This window comes from Papio anubis, chromosome 1 (genome assembly GCF_008728515.1).
Source record: "Papio anubis isolate 15944 chromosome 1, Panubis1.0, whole genome shotgun sequence".
Lineage (NCBI taxonomy): Eukaryota > Metazoa > Chordata > Mammalia > Primates > Cercopithecidae > Papio > Papio anubis.
In genome coordinates this window covers 183,120,154-183,135,181 of record NC_044976.1, presented here as the reverse complement: position 1 = coordinate 183,135,181, position 15,028 = coordinate 183,120,154, and the positions used below count along the sequence as shown (strand labels likewise).

The window sequence follows — 15,028 nt, the reverse complement described above, 5'->3', positions numbered from 1 at the left end:
CCAGCTACTGGGGAGGCTGACATGGGAGGATCCCTTGAGCTCAGGAGTTCAAGCTGCAGTGAGCTATGATTGCACTGCTGCATTCTAGCCTGGGTGACACAGTGAGAGCAGGCTCCCCGAAAAAAAAGAAATTGATTTTTAAAATAAATAAATAGGCTGGGCACGGTGGCTTACGCCTGTAATCCCAGCACTTTGGGAGGCCGAGATGGGTGGATCACGAGGTCAGGAGATCGAGACCATCCTGGCTAACATGGTGAAACCCCGTCTCTACTAAAAATACAAAAAACTAGCCGGGCGTGGTGGCGGGCGCCTGTAGTCCCAGCTACTTGGAGGCTGAGGCAGGAGAATGGCGTGAACCTGGGAGGCGGAGCTTGCAGTGAGCCGAGTTCGCGCCACTGCACTCCAGCCTGGGTGACACAGCGCGAGACTCCGCCTCAAAAAAAAAAAAAAAAAAAAAGCCAAAAGATAACTTACAAGTATTGGTAAAGATGTGGAGAAAAGGGAACTCTTATACAGTGTTGGTGGGAATGTAAATTGGTACAGTCATGGAAAACAGTATGGAGATTCCCCCCAAAATAATAATAGAACAATTACATGATCCACCAATCCCATTTCTGAGTATGTATCCAGAGAAATTGAAATTGATATGTCAAAGAGATATCTGCACTCCTATGTTCATTGCAGTATTATTCACAATAGCCAAAATATGGAACCAACCTAAATGTCCGTTAGCAGATGAATGGATAAAGAAAATGTGGTTTATATACACAATGGAATACTATTCAGCCTTACATTTACAGCAGCATGGATGAATTTGGAGATCATTATCCTCAGTGAAATAAGCTAGATACAGAAAGACAAATGCTACTGTACAGTTTCACTTATCTGTGAAATCTTAACTGAACTCATAGAAGCAAAAAGTAGAAGAATGGTTGCTGAGGTGCAGGGGAAATGTTGGGTCAGTAGGTACAAAGCTTTGGTTGTCTAGAACAGGGGTAACCAAACCCCGGGCTGCTGACCAGTACTGGTCCGTGGTCTGTTAGGAACCAGGCCACAGCAGAAGGTGGGCAGCAGGCAAGTGAGCATTACTGCATGAGGTCTGTCTCCTGTCAGATCATCGGCAGCATTAGATTCTCATAGGTGCGTGAACCCTATTTGTGAACTGCGCATGTGAAGGATCTAGGTTGTGTGCTCCTACTGAGAATCTAATGCCTGATGATCTGAGGTGGAACAGTTTCATCCCAAAACCTTTCCCCATTCGTGTTCATGGAAAGATTGTCTTCCACAAAACTAGTCGCTGGTGCCAAATAGGTTAGGAACCCACTAATGGAGATAGAATAAGTTCTGGAGATCTAATGTACAGCATGAGGACTGTAGTTGACTGTAGTTAATAAGACTATATTGTATGCTTGAATTTTTCTAAGAGAGTGGATCTTTTTTTATTTTATTATTTACTTTTTTTTTTTTTTTTTTTTTGAGATGGAGTCTCGCTCTATCACCCAGGCTGTAGTGAGGTGGCGCAATCTTGGCTCACTGCATTCTCCACCTCCCGGCTCAAGCGATTCTTCTGCCTCAGCCTCCTGAGTAGCTGGGATTACAGGCGCCCACCATCTTGCCCAGCTAATTTTTATATTTTTAGTAGAGGCAGTGTTTTGCTTTGTTGGCCAGGCTGATCTCAAACTCCTGACCTCAAGTGATCTGCCTGCCTTGGCCTCCTGTAGTGCTAGGATTACAAGCTTGAGCCACCATGTCTCAAGAGAGTGAGACATGAGAGAGTGAATCTTAAATGTTCTTACCATACAAATACATAAGAACTAACTAACTTTGTGAGATGATGGATATGTGAATTAGCATGATAGCTTGATAATAATTTCATTTTATATATATATGTATTAAAACATGTACACCTCAAGTATATGCAATTTAAATTTGTCAATTATACCTCAGTACTGCTGGTGGAAGATTGATTGTAAAGTATATATGGAAATTCAAAGGTTCAGGAATAGCTGAAGAAGACAATGGGAGTTGGGGACATAAGCATTTGCCCTAACAGATGTCAGGATATACTATATTCTTTGGACAGTGTATGATTCTTGCAGTTTTAGACATATCTACCAATGAAACAGAATGAAGAACCCAGAAATACCTCCTTGTTTTTACAGAATTCTGATATGTGTATGACAGAGATGGCATTGTAAGTTGAAGAAATGAGGGACTGTTTAATAATTGGAGCTGCAAAATTGGTCACCAGTTTGGGGAAAAAAAATGAAATCAGGCCCCTTACACCATTTACAAAAATCCTTATGACTCAAGGGCTTAAATGTGAAATGAAAAACTTCAGTTTTTTAGAAGGAAAAATATATGTGAATATCTCTCTGGTTTGGCTGAATAGATTTCTGGCTTGGGATAAGTAAGGATTTTTTAGATAAGATACAGAAAGTATCTTTCATTCCAACAATGAAAGAAAAGATAATAAATTTTGTCATGTTAAAGTAAGAATTTCTGTTCATCAAAAGATATCTTAAAATTGAAAAGAGGATGCAGTGGGGGGGAGATACATACAACAGTTGTCCAACTAGAATGTGTCCAACACAAGAATATGTATCCAGAATATATAAAGAACTCTAACAAAGAAAAAAGAAAAAAAAATAGAAAAATTAACATTATAAAAGTATTTTGGAGAAGAGAGGATACACATAGAAGCAGTGAAAATGAATGAACTATGGCTTCCCACAACTTCATGGATGAAGCTTTAATATCACAATGTTAATGAACAAAGTAATTGCCAAAGACTAAAAATGAAATAAAAATTAAAAGGGAATAAAATTTGCCAAAAATGAAATAAAATTTGAGGGGAATGATAAACAGAACATTCAGAGTAGTGGTTACTGGTTACCTCTTAAAGGCAGTCAAGGCAATTGGATGGAAGGTGAGTCATGTGTATTCATTATAAAGTTTAAATCCGTTTAACAAAGCCATACCAGGCTCTAATGATAATTGAGTGTCACAAACAAAAGATTATAATTAATCTGCACCCCAGGTCTAAGATGAAGTATTCATTTATGCAGATACACACATTCATACATACTGTGTGAAGATACAAATCAAGGTGATGAGGAATAATCTGGGAGTTTGTGTTTCCTGGGGTGACTGACATGAGCAGGCATTCATCTAGGTTTTCCCCCAAAACAGATTGTGGTGGTAAGGTGGTGTCAGATATCTGGTCAGGAACATCTAGAATTCTGTGTGTCTCCTATTTCGTTAATACCAATGAAAGTGTGAAGAGCCTTGCCTGCATTTGTCATGCTCTTGGTGCCAAGGACATGTGAAGTTAGAATACTGTGAAGTGTTTTGTACCCCCCTGCCCTCAGCATTTTTTGGAGGGGAAGATATAGTAAAGTGACTTTATAAAGATAACATTATAAATGTCAAAAGAAAATTTGAAAAGAAGAAAGAAAATCAAGACTTCTCAGTTAATAGAGTTTCTGAGCTATCACTCAGGAAATACCTATATTAACATCTAATGAGTTCTTTACATACATATTCTTCCTCTAGTCTTCTGGAAACAAGTCTCTCCTACTACAGCTCGGATTGAATTCTATTTATCTGATTATTGATTTATTATGAAAATTACAAAATCATGTTATTTTTTATGTGTTAGACCATATAGTTTGTTACAACAGTTCTGTGTTTCAGCTGTGGCAAGGTTAGTTACGAGTTCCAAGTAATTTGTTTCTCCTGATATTGTGCCAAAGTTGTTGAATGATTGACTTGGGAAAAAAAAAAAAGGCAGGTTTATCATTATCCCTGTGTCCCATAGCTATATTTTACATATCCAAATACTTCCTTAAGTGGGAAAGAGATAGTTAGATTTACAGGCAACAAGCAAACATTTGCACCTAATCTTGAGGCTGCTAATCAAGTATGTTAAAAGTGAAGTAAGAGAAACTTGTAAAACCACTGTTTTAGACCGTGGAATATCCATCTAAAACATTAAAGCAAAGGACCCCTTGACATTGTATTTTGAAGAGGGAGCAATACTGTTGAAACATTTTTCTAATACAGATTATCTGAAGATAATCTGCATCTTTGAGCCTCTGAACAATAGATCCCAACTGTACTACGTATAATACTAGAAAGAGTAGTGGATTAGGTGTCAGAATACTCTTATCTCCAGAACCAGACTATAAGACCCTGAAAAACAAGGACATACATCTTTGTGAGTGAGTGAGTAAGAGAGAGTATTGTATTCCACTACTTGCTAACCTTGTGATCTCAGTCTCCTCATTTCTAAATTAATACTCATACTTTTTTGTTAATCTCATAGGAAAATTAGATGAGACTTATATAGGTGGAAATGTTTTGCATGCTGTGAAACAACACCAATATTTTAATATGAAATAAAGTGAAATCTTATTTAGTAATGAAATGGAAACTTCATATGTTTAAATAAAAAAAATAATTTTTTCAGTCTTTGGAATGATTTGAAAAACTATTTCCTGAACCTTTTAGTGAACACCATTGTGGGTGACTGACTGCTTTTTTTTTTTTTTTTTTTTTAACTCCCCTTGATTATTTACATTGATCTCATAGGGCACTTACTACAAATCTACCTCTCAAGTGTCTTATAACAGTATCTTTTAGTTATGCTGTATGTTATATAGCACTGATCAAAGAGAAGAAAATGTCAGAAATCAAAAAATGTAAGGAATTACAGAATTTTAAAGTTATTAGGACTAGCCATGACTAGATTTATCAAGAAAAAGGGTTAATCACAAAATTTGGTGTTTATTTCTTAATGATTATGCAAGAATGATCTTTATCTTTGAGGTGGCAAGGGACAGTTCATTAAAATACTTGGACATTTGAGCTAAATATGAATGCATAATTTTCCAAAATTAGGAAGGTGATTAATAAAAATTGATTACTTTAAAATAGTAAACATGAAAATGTTATAATTTTTTACTTAATTTTATGAACATACAAAGGATATCTTACAAATAATGAATTTGGATTAATAGACGAATCTGATTTTGTTTTATTTATATACTACAAAGATATAATTAAAGAAGATATAACTTTGAAATTAAAATCCATATTCACAGTAAATGCAACTTCAGTTCAGGTCTTTGCTACAACAAAATGAGATTTGTAAATAACTTAGGTTTTTCTGTTTGTTTTTTAGTTATTAAGTCGAAAAGACAAAACTACCTTTGAAAAATTAGAATATGTAATGAGTAAAGAAGATAACTACAAAAGACTCAGAGACTATATAAGTAGCTTAAAGATGACACCTTGCATTCCCTATTTAGGTGAGTTATGTCACTGTGTGTTTTTTGTTTCTAGTTGTTCCTCTTCCTTAATCAGTAATTTATGTGAAATTCAAGGTATTTTTTGAATGTTTGTATCCTTTGGTAAGCTGAAAAAAATTGACTAAAGATAGTTGTTACCCTGTTACCTGGAATGTATTTTCATATTAGTCTTTTGCCCTAAAGGTTTTTCATAGTCTATAATGTTTTCTTAGAGTAGGACCATATAGTAAAACATTATTTTTTAACTGTTTTAGTAATGCTTTTAAAGAATATAATAGTTTGTAATGGTGTTTAATACATTAAGGAAATTGATCAAAGTCCTTATATATAGTGAGGAGATATTTTAGTGTGAATTCTGAAGTAGTCTCAATGCACATTGGTATTGTTTACCAGAATGAAATCAGTTGATTCGCTGTCGCAATTTAGCTTCGTGCTGAGACAGTTCTGTATTTCGCATCTCATCTAATTAAGAATTTATCTCTTTATTATATATCTGACAGCTTATAAGTTCAAGAAGTATTTAACCAATAACATTGTAAGATTATTTTTAACGAAATAGGAATAATGCTTTGTTAGGTGTTTGAATGAAAAGAAGACCCAAATAAATTGTTCTTTTAAATAGATATGTAAATCAGGCATAAGGAAAATATATGATACATACCTAGTATATATTAAAATGAAATGATTTGATCCTATGTAGAGAGTAATCAAATGATGAAGATTTGGTGTTTTCTGGTCCTCCCCCAGATTTTGTGTTTTATGAAATTACACTGAATTTCAAGATAGCTATTTCTGAGAGTGATTACAGTGTCACCTTGAAGTCTTTACAGTCTCAGTGACTAGAAGACAAAGAAGAGACAAAGGCAGTTGATACATGCCCATTTAGCTACTATAGAACGTCAACCTTACTTTCCCAGAGAAGAGTTTAACTCTTTAGAATATTGTGGGACACCCTAGGATTGCAGAGAATGGGGACCTATTGTGTACCTTGTGTTGAAGGCAGAATACCCCTAAGCACAGTAGAGTTAATGGCCACTGCATCCCAGAATATTTTATCCTGTTTCTTTGGTAAACAACTTAGGACCATAGTAAGCATGACTCTTATCAGAGAGGCTCTAAGCTGGCTATTAGGAGAAAGACATTCTGTATGCGCTTTACATTTTTGTGTTGTTGCTGTCATTCTTTGTTTTGTTTTGTTTGTTTGTTGAGACAGTCTCGCTCTGTTTCCCAGGCTGGAGCACAGAGGTGCGATCTCTGTTCACTGCAGCCTCTGCCTTCCAAGTTCAAGTGATTCTCCTGCTTCAGCCTCCCAAGTAACTGGGATTACAGGCGTGCACCACCACACCCAGCTAATTTTTGTATTTCTAATAGAGACGGGGTTTTGCCATGTTGGCCAGGCTGGTCTTGAACTCCTGGCCTCAAGTGATTCACCCGTCTCAGCCTCCCAAAGTGCTGGGATTATAGGGATGAGCCACCACACCCAGTGTGGTGCTCTGTGTTTTACCATAGCCTTGGCTTGCAAATATAATTCAAGGAGAGAAGGAATAGGGAATATTTTCAAAAATAATGCCTTCATAATTCAGAAGAATGTATACTTTTTATAGTGTGAAGAATATTTAGACTGAGAATTGGCAATCCTCAATTCCACAGTGACTCTACAGTCCTAATTTTTCAAGTCATTGAATTTTCTTCTTTGAGTCTTGTTCTCTACCTAGAAATAGCATGCATAGGCCGGTCGCGGTGGCTCACGCCTGTGATCCCAGCACTTTGGGTGGCCGAGGCAGGTGGATCACCAGGTCAGGAGATCGAGACCATGGTGAAACCCCGTCTCTACTAAAAATACAAAAAAAATTAGCCAGACGTGGTGGCAGGCACCTGTAGTCCCAGCTACTTGGGAGGCTGAAGCAGGAGAATGGCGTGAACCCAGGAGGCGGAGCTTGTGGTGAGCCGAGATCGTGCCACTGCACTCCAGCCTGGGCGACAGAGCAAGACTCTGTCTCAAAAAACAAACAAAAAAAAGAAATAGCATGCATAGGACTAGAATCATGTTCTTCTTAAGGCTGGATGAGAGCATTGTGGTATCTTCTTTCTTTCTTTTCTTTTTTTTTGCGACCCAGTCACTCTTGTTGTCCAGGCTGGATTGCAGTGGCACGGTCTCAGCTTACTGCCACCTCCACCTCCTGGGTTCAAGTGATTCTGCTGCCTCAGCCTCCCATGTAACTGGGATTACAGGCGTGCACCACCACACCCAGCTAATTTTTGTATTTTTAGTAGAGAGGGGGTTTTGCTATGTTGGCCAGGCTAGTCTTGAATCCCTGACCTCAAGTGATCCGCCCACCTCAGCCTCCCAAAGTGCCGGGATTATAGGCATGAGCGATCACACCCAGCTGTAGTGATGTCTTCTAATTAACTTATTTTAATATTGAGAAAACCAAGATCCAGAAAGATGGAAGACCTGGCTCATAGTCCTAAGACCTAGTTACTGACAGGTCTGCATTCTGAAGTCTTAACCTAGAGAGCTCTAATTATACCTGCTGAACTCTCATTTTAAAATTTACCAATTTTATGATTGCTTTCCTTTTCTCATTGAAATATGTTTTTCTCAAACTAAATTTCATAATTCATATCTTCTGGAAAAGAATTAAGATTATTTTCCTTTCAAAATGAGAAAATAAAATAATAGGAATCCTTATGCTGTCATTTCTAGTTTGGGAACTTCTTGTACTCTTGGACCTTCTTGACATTTTTCCACAGTGGAGACATCAGTACAGGATTGAAGCTGTGTGCATCTGTATATGTGCTTAGGTACACTCAGGCACTCTCATGCACACACACAGAGAAAGTTGGGGAAGAAAGCACTAGCCAAGTTGGAGTTCAGTGGAATCAGGAAAGGTTTTCTATTGGAGAATATACCTCTTCTTTCTCAGCCCTGGTACCTGAAACAAAAAGTAATCATACCTGTGGGTTAAAGCAAATGAGGAAAATGTTGAGGTACAGATGTTAATCTGGAGAAAATATTACAAGCATTGTTTTTCCTGTATCTTCCATTTTTCCTGTCATCTCCAATGACTCCTTTTTTCAGTTCCCTTTCATTTTATATGTTCTCATGATGCAGGATCTTATGTTTCAGTCTTGCCATGTAGTTCTGCTTCACTTTATAATTAAGCTAATTTAAAAGTATCCTATTCTTCTTGTCTCCTTTTTCTCCATCTTTACTCTCTAAAAATTTTCCTGTCACCAGTGACTTCCTGGTTGAAACATTTAATAGGTGTTTCTCAAGCCCCATCTTAATTGTGTGAGAGTTGGTGTCGGTTATTTCTCCTCCTTGAAATTCTCCCCAAGTAGCACCAGTCTTTCTTGGCTTCCCTTCTGCATTTCTGGCTTTTGTTTTATTGGCTGCTCTTACTCTACCTTCATCCTTTAAATGTATTCTTGAGAGGTGTCAGTCTACTTTTCTTTCTTTCTTTTTTTTTTGTTTTTGTTTTTGTTTTTCGGAGACTCTGTCATCCAGGCTGGAGTGCCGTGGCACAGTCAGCTCACTGCAGCTTCAAACTCCTGGGCTCAAGCAATCCTCCCACCTCAGCCTCTGGAGTCGCCGAGACTACAGGTGTGTACCACCAAGCACGGCTAATTTAAAAAAAATTTTTGTCGACATGGGGTCTCGCCATGTTGCCCAGGCTGATCTCAAACTCCTGGCCTCAAGCAGTCTTCCCACTTCAGCCTCCCAAAGTGCTGGGATTACAGGTGTGAGCCACTGGGCTCAGCCAGTCCACTTCTTTTCTTACTCTATACAATCGGAGTGATCTCATCAGGTGTTTTATATATATTCCCTGATCTTCCAAATCTAGACTAAATCTGTCTAACTTTGTATATCATTGTATATTTTATATCTATCTTTGTATCTTAGCTATCTACTTAATCCCTGGGGCCTTCTAACATTTTTAGATACTAAGTGAGAAAAATCTACAGATATCTTCCATTCATCATGTGCAGAAGGGAATTCATCATCTCTCCTCCTTCCCCCAAACTTGATCCCCATCTTATTTCCTATAGCTCACTCTACCAGTGACCAGTGAGTGTAGTATTATTAACACTGCGGTACCACACTACAGCCTGGTGTTTTAATGCATTTCTCCTTCCTCCTCTCTGCTTCTCATATTCACTAGTAAAATGCATGTGTCTGAGGGTTATCCAAGAATTAGAAATCAAAAGGGAAAAAAAAGGAAGGAAATTAAGACATTAAAAGAGAACATACACTATAGAATTTGCATAATTTTAGATATTGGTATTCTTCATATAGTTCATCCCTATCTGGGTATGTGCAGAAGCATCTTGATTGTGAGATTATTGGGGACTCCTTGGCATAAATATTTGGTAGACATGGGAATGGAAAATGAAACATTTATCAGATGAGTTTTTATGATTCAGTTCGTTTCCGGTATGAAAATCATCCTTTTAATGTAATGACCGCTTTGCCTTATAGCAAACCTTGAGATTAAATGTATTTAATCTATTAAAATATACATAGTTTTCCTAAGAAAATGTGACACAAATCTGTTTTACAACTTTTTTACTGCTTGATTTACATCATCTACATATGGGTTTTTTTATTGCTTATCTTCAGTACTGAAGTATACTGAAGAATGAAGATTTAACAGTAGTTTATATCTTGTTAATATTTACTTTTTTATATTGTTTTCTAATTTAAAATTAATTTGCTTGTGATTTTTAAATTTAATTTGTCTTGATTTCAGAATCCTTTTCTATTTGTGTGAAGCTAGGCTTAGTACAGTTGACAAAAACTTCAGCCTTTATAAATGCTGTGCATTTGATAGGTTAGAAGTTGCCCTAAAGACAATTAAAAGATAATACTCATTATGCATATTGGTAGCTTCATTTAACTATTCCTCTTCAAGTATACAGAGTTTGCATAATGCTATGCTTTATTCATTATGTCTGCAGAGGTTCTTATGGAAAGAATATATCAATGAAAGAATGAAAGTGCATAGAATAAAGGTAACAGCTAATGATTTCTTAACATGAGGGATATGGTCCAAACTAATAGTTTTTTCTCCCCTAAAAATGAGAACCAAAAGCTACCAATTTTTGTGAAGCTTATAAAGGGGGGGGGGTAGAGGCCTATATGCTGACAGAACTCTTATTTTGATACCACCAAATTTATCTGTAGTTCAATGTGGATTAAATTATAAGAAGTAGAAATGTTTTCTTGGCTCTCAACACATCATCCCTTTAAAAATTGTCTCTTCTGTTGGTTTGCATTCAAGGTAAAAATTAGTCAGCTTGGACAATATCGTGAAAAATTCTTAGAATAAGGATATAATTTGTCTAGAGAGGAATAGTTGGCAAATCTCAAGGAAAAAATTGCTTTATAGGAGAATTATTGCTTTTAAATCTGAAAGTCATTAACAACCCTTATTTGTTCTTGTCGTTGGAGAACAGTCTTAAGGGGCTTGTTGAAGAATTTGGCATGGGGAGTTTTATTTTGCTGATGAGAGAAAACTAGAAGATTGTGAAAAAAATAATTTAGTTGTATGAAACATGATAAATATTCTTTAATGTGCCTTTTCTAAGCCACATTTCTACTTTATGTACTACAAAGATGTAGTAGCTCGACCAAGAAAGCATATTTTGGCTAGTTGCGGTGGTTCATGCCTGTAATCCCAGCACTTTGGGAGGCTGAGGCGGGTGGATCACCTGAGGTCAGGAGTTCAAGACCAGCCTGGCCAACATGGCAAAACCATGTCTCTACTAAAAAATGCAAAAAATTAGCTGGGTGTGGTGGCACATGCCTGTACTCCCAGCTACTCAGGAGGCTGAAGCAGGAGAATTGCTTGAACCCAGGAGGTGCAGGCTGCATTGAGCCGAGATCGCACCGTGGCACTCCAGCTTGGGTGACAGAGCAAGACTCCATCTCAAAAAAAAAAAAAAAAAAAAAACCCGTATTTTTTGAACCATGGAAATCAGTAAATTGTTGCAGTACTCTATACTGTTTCCTATTAAGTAGAAGCAGAATGTAACAGAAAAGTTTTTGTAAAATCTCTAGCCCTCTGTAGAATATACTCTTTTGATGGATCTAGATATGACTCGGTTTTCCTATTGGAGAGAGATTTCTCCTTCCCCTTCCCCATTTAATTTTTAATTTAATATGTCAGGTTTTCATAATAGGACTTTTTTGTTAGAAGAGAAATGCTGTTCTTATAACCCTCTGTAATATAGTGTTCCTAGCCTACTGCTCTCTGCAAAGCACCCTATTTATGATATTTTCATTAATCTGTCTCCTCCTCAACAGAATGTAAGCCTCTATTTGTCTTGGTTTAAGGGTTTATCCTTATAGCATCTAGAACAAAAGTAGTCATATAATAAATGTTTCTTGGTTCAACTAATTATCCCTTTCTGGCTCTTCCCATTGTTTCAGTAATTTTGATTTAATTTCTGTTTAAACAATAAATGTATTTGTGTGGCGTGTTTGCATGGATCAACTCAACTCCTTACCCACCCCTGATTTTTTTTGTTGTTGTTATTTTGTTTTGTTTTTGGTGCCTCAGCTGGCACCTAGTATTTACTTAGCACTGTGCTTGTTGCTAAATATATAGCAGGAGATTACAATGGGCTTTGTCCCTGCCTTTATAGAACTTAATATCTCTGTAATAACAAAGGTCCAGGATATCATTACCTCATGAATGATCTCTCCTCTTTTCTATATCCTGGTAGAGATGCATATCATTGCCTTGTGCCTTACGTTCTTAGTAGTGTCCTCATCATAGTTAATGACATTTTTAAAGCGTATCTAACATGATAAGAATCTTACCGATTTGGTTTTCAGTCGTTTTTGCATAGATTGAATTGTTAAATATTCAGTAGAATATAGTTATTTAGTTTTAGAAATTTCTAACTCATGTAAAAATATTTTCAAAAATAAGAGTTTTTTATTCATATTTCTATTCAGATAATTTCAACAAAGTCCAAGTCTTTTTGCTCATCTGTAGGAATTAAAAGGAGATTTTTCCTCTCCTTTGATATAATTTTTCTTCAATATGTGAGGCTTTGACACTGATCTCAAAAATGCCTAATGATCAAAAAATGTCATTGGCTTTTAATTTTTTAAGTTTTATTCCATTTTTCTTTCTTTAATTTGATTTGTCAGTAATATACATTATAGATTACCCTATTCTTTTAATTATATGTTGTTATATATTGTATGCTGAAACAGCAGTAAAGCATCTTCACTGAATTTCTTTTGGATTTGAGAATAAGCTCTGACCACATGGCAGCTAGCCCCTTTTCTGTAGCCAGAATTACATCCCCATTTTCCATTACCTCATTTATATATATTTTTTTACCCTCACTCTTTTATATATTTAAAATTCTTCTAAGTTCTTTGTTGATATGTTTTCTGAAGTTTACTTTAGACCAAAGACTTCTGAAATAAAAGAGCTGGGGGTGGGGTTGTGTTAATTTCATCCCCATGTTCATAGTGTTTTCTTTAAGTGCCTTGTCTTTCTAAAAAAATAAGAATAGCAGCTATACAGATCTGCATGCTAATTGTAAATGGAATCAGATTCCCCTAACAACAGTTTTGCCAGTGGTGTTTCCAACTCTGAATATTTCACAGTTTTGTGATTTTTTTAAGCAAGCTTTGGCAGGAAAATAATAATTTCAGTAACATTTATTCAACACTTAGGCCTATATAGCTGACACTGTACTTTATATAGATTATCTAATACGTAACAGCAGTTTTATAAAGTAAATCATATTATTTGTATTTTACGGGTGAAAAAACTGAGACAAAGGAGATTAAATTGACTTGCTATAAAGATACGCATTTCATTCACAGCTCAAAGAAAGCATGATGGATTACATTAAAATTTGGGGTATCTGTGTTTAGGTTAAAATTTTGAGTTCATTCATCAGTCTTTCCTATAATTATGTATAGAATTATAATTTGATACCAGTTAACTCCACTGATAAAACTAAAAAGTGGCTGGGCATGGTGACTCATGCCTCTAATCCCAGCACTTTGGAAGGCCAAGGCAGGCGGATCACCTGAGGTCAGGAGTTTGAGACTAGCCTGGCCAACATGGTGAAATGCCATCTCTACTGAAAATACAAAAATTAGCTGGGTGTGGTGGCAAACACCTGTAATCCCAGCTACTGGGGAGGCTGAGGCAGGAGAATAGCTTGAACCCGGGAGGTGGAGGTTGCAGTGAGCCAAGATCGTGCCATTGCACTTCAGCCTGTGCAACAAGAGCAAAACTCTGTGTCAAGAAGAAAAAAAAAACTGAAAAGTGAGCTAGTTTAAGATAAGATGGCCTTTTTTTCAGGGCAAGGTCATAGCATTGTAAGTGGAATCATTCTTTTCTTACTTGGTTATCTTTCACAGACACTAGAATAAAAAGACTAAAAACTTGTTAGGGTATAATCTTTAACTTACTACAAAGATTAAGTTAAATACATGTAAACCATATTACTTTAGGACAGATTTATAAGTTATTTGAAATGTTTTTATGATTGCAGAAGGTTTATTCTTCTTATATTACCAGCAGGAGCCCTAAGAAATACAATGCTAAGAGAATAGCACTCTCCTATCATGACTCAGAGTTAAATAAACAACAGAATGAAAATTGATCTTTATACTACCAGGCATGAAGCCCAGAGATAGTGTATTTGTAGGTGTCTACCAAATTTCAAGTTGCTATCTAATTTTGGCATTTTCCAAAATCTCAAATTTTTAAAATCTGCTTCAGAGAGGTCAAGTGTTCTAGGCAATCATGGCCTCCCATTTAGTCCAGAATAGAGTCTAAATCTATTGTAGGATAAAATTCATTAACTTATTAACAGTAACAACATAAAAAACCTTTCTTGACTAGACACAGTGGCTCACACCTGTAATCTCAGTGCTTAGGGAGGCCAAGGTGGGAGAATCACTTGAGGCCAGGAGTTTGAGACCAGCCTGGGCAACATAGTGAGACCCCATCTCTACAAAGAAAATACAAAAATTAGCTGGGCATGGTGGCATGCTCCTGTAGTCCCAGCTACTCAGGAGGCTAAGGTGGGAGGATTGCTTGAGCCCAGGAGTTCGAGGTTACAGTGAGCTAAGATCGTGCCACTGCACTCCAACCTGGGTGACATAGTGGGACCCTGTCTTTAAAAAAAAAAAAAGAAAGAAAAATTTTAAAAAGAATCCTTCTATAAACCAGCTCTAAGGGAAGGTTGTAGTTCAATCTTGCCAAAGATAAGGCAAACCCATCTTTATTCCTAGATGACCTGCAAAGTAGGTAGCTCTTGGACCCTGCCTATCACACAAATGAGCTAACCTGGTCTTTCGCAAGACTGTCTTTAGGCTGAAGTTCATACTATGTCTCTAAGAAGAGTTTCTTTTTATTTGTGGTCCAGCCGCTTACCTGCCTGATGTAACAGCTGGCATGGCTCTGTTAGATTTGCAAGTGAAGATAATGTATCAATGTAATTTCATATCCAAAAACTTGGATATTGTTTTGTTTTGTCTTGTTTTTTTGAGAAGGAGTCTCACTGTATCCCCCAGGCTTGAGTGCAGAGGCGTAATCTCGGCCCACTGCAAGCAATTCTCCTGCCTCAGCCTCCCGAGTAGCTGGGATTACAGGCACGTGCCACACCTGGCTAATTTTTGTGTTTTCAGTAGAGATAGGGTTTTACCATGTTCACCAGGCTGGTCTCGA

The 15,028-nt window shown here is 36.9% G+C and overlaps 1 protein-coding gene across 6 annotated transcripts in view; it reads left to right on the top strand.

Moving 5' to 3' along the window:
* The window catches only part of RALGPS2 (Ral GEF with PH domain and SH3 binding motif 2), a 187,037-nt gene that overhangs the window by 99,989 nt on the left and 72,020 nt on the right, over positions 1 to 15,028 (top strand). For all 6 annotated transcript variants that reach the window (XM_021930174.2, XM_021930176.2, XM_003893467.3 and 3 more), the window contains one exon: positions 5,186 to 5,312. In XM_021930174.2, the coding sequence (XP_021785866.2) occupies positions 5,186 to 5,312 (127 nt within the window). The remainder of the gene's footprint in view (positions 1 to 5,185; positions 5,313 to 15,028) is intronic.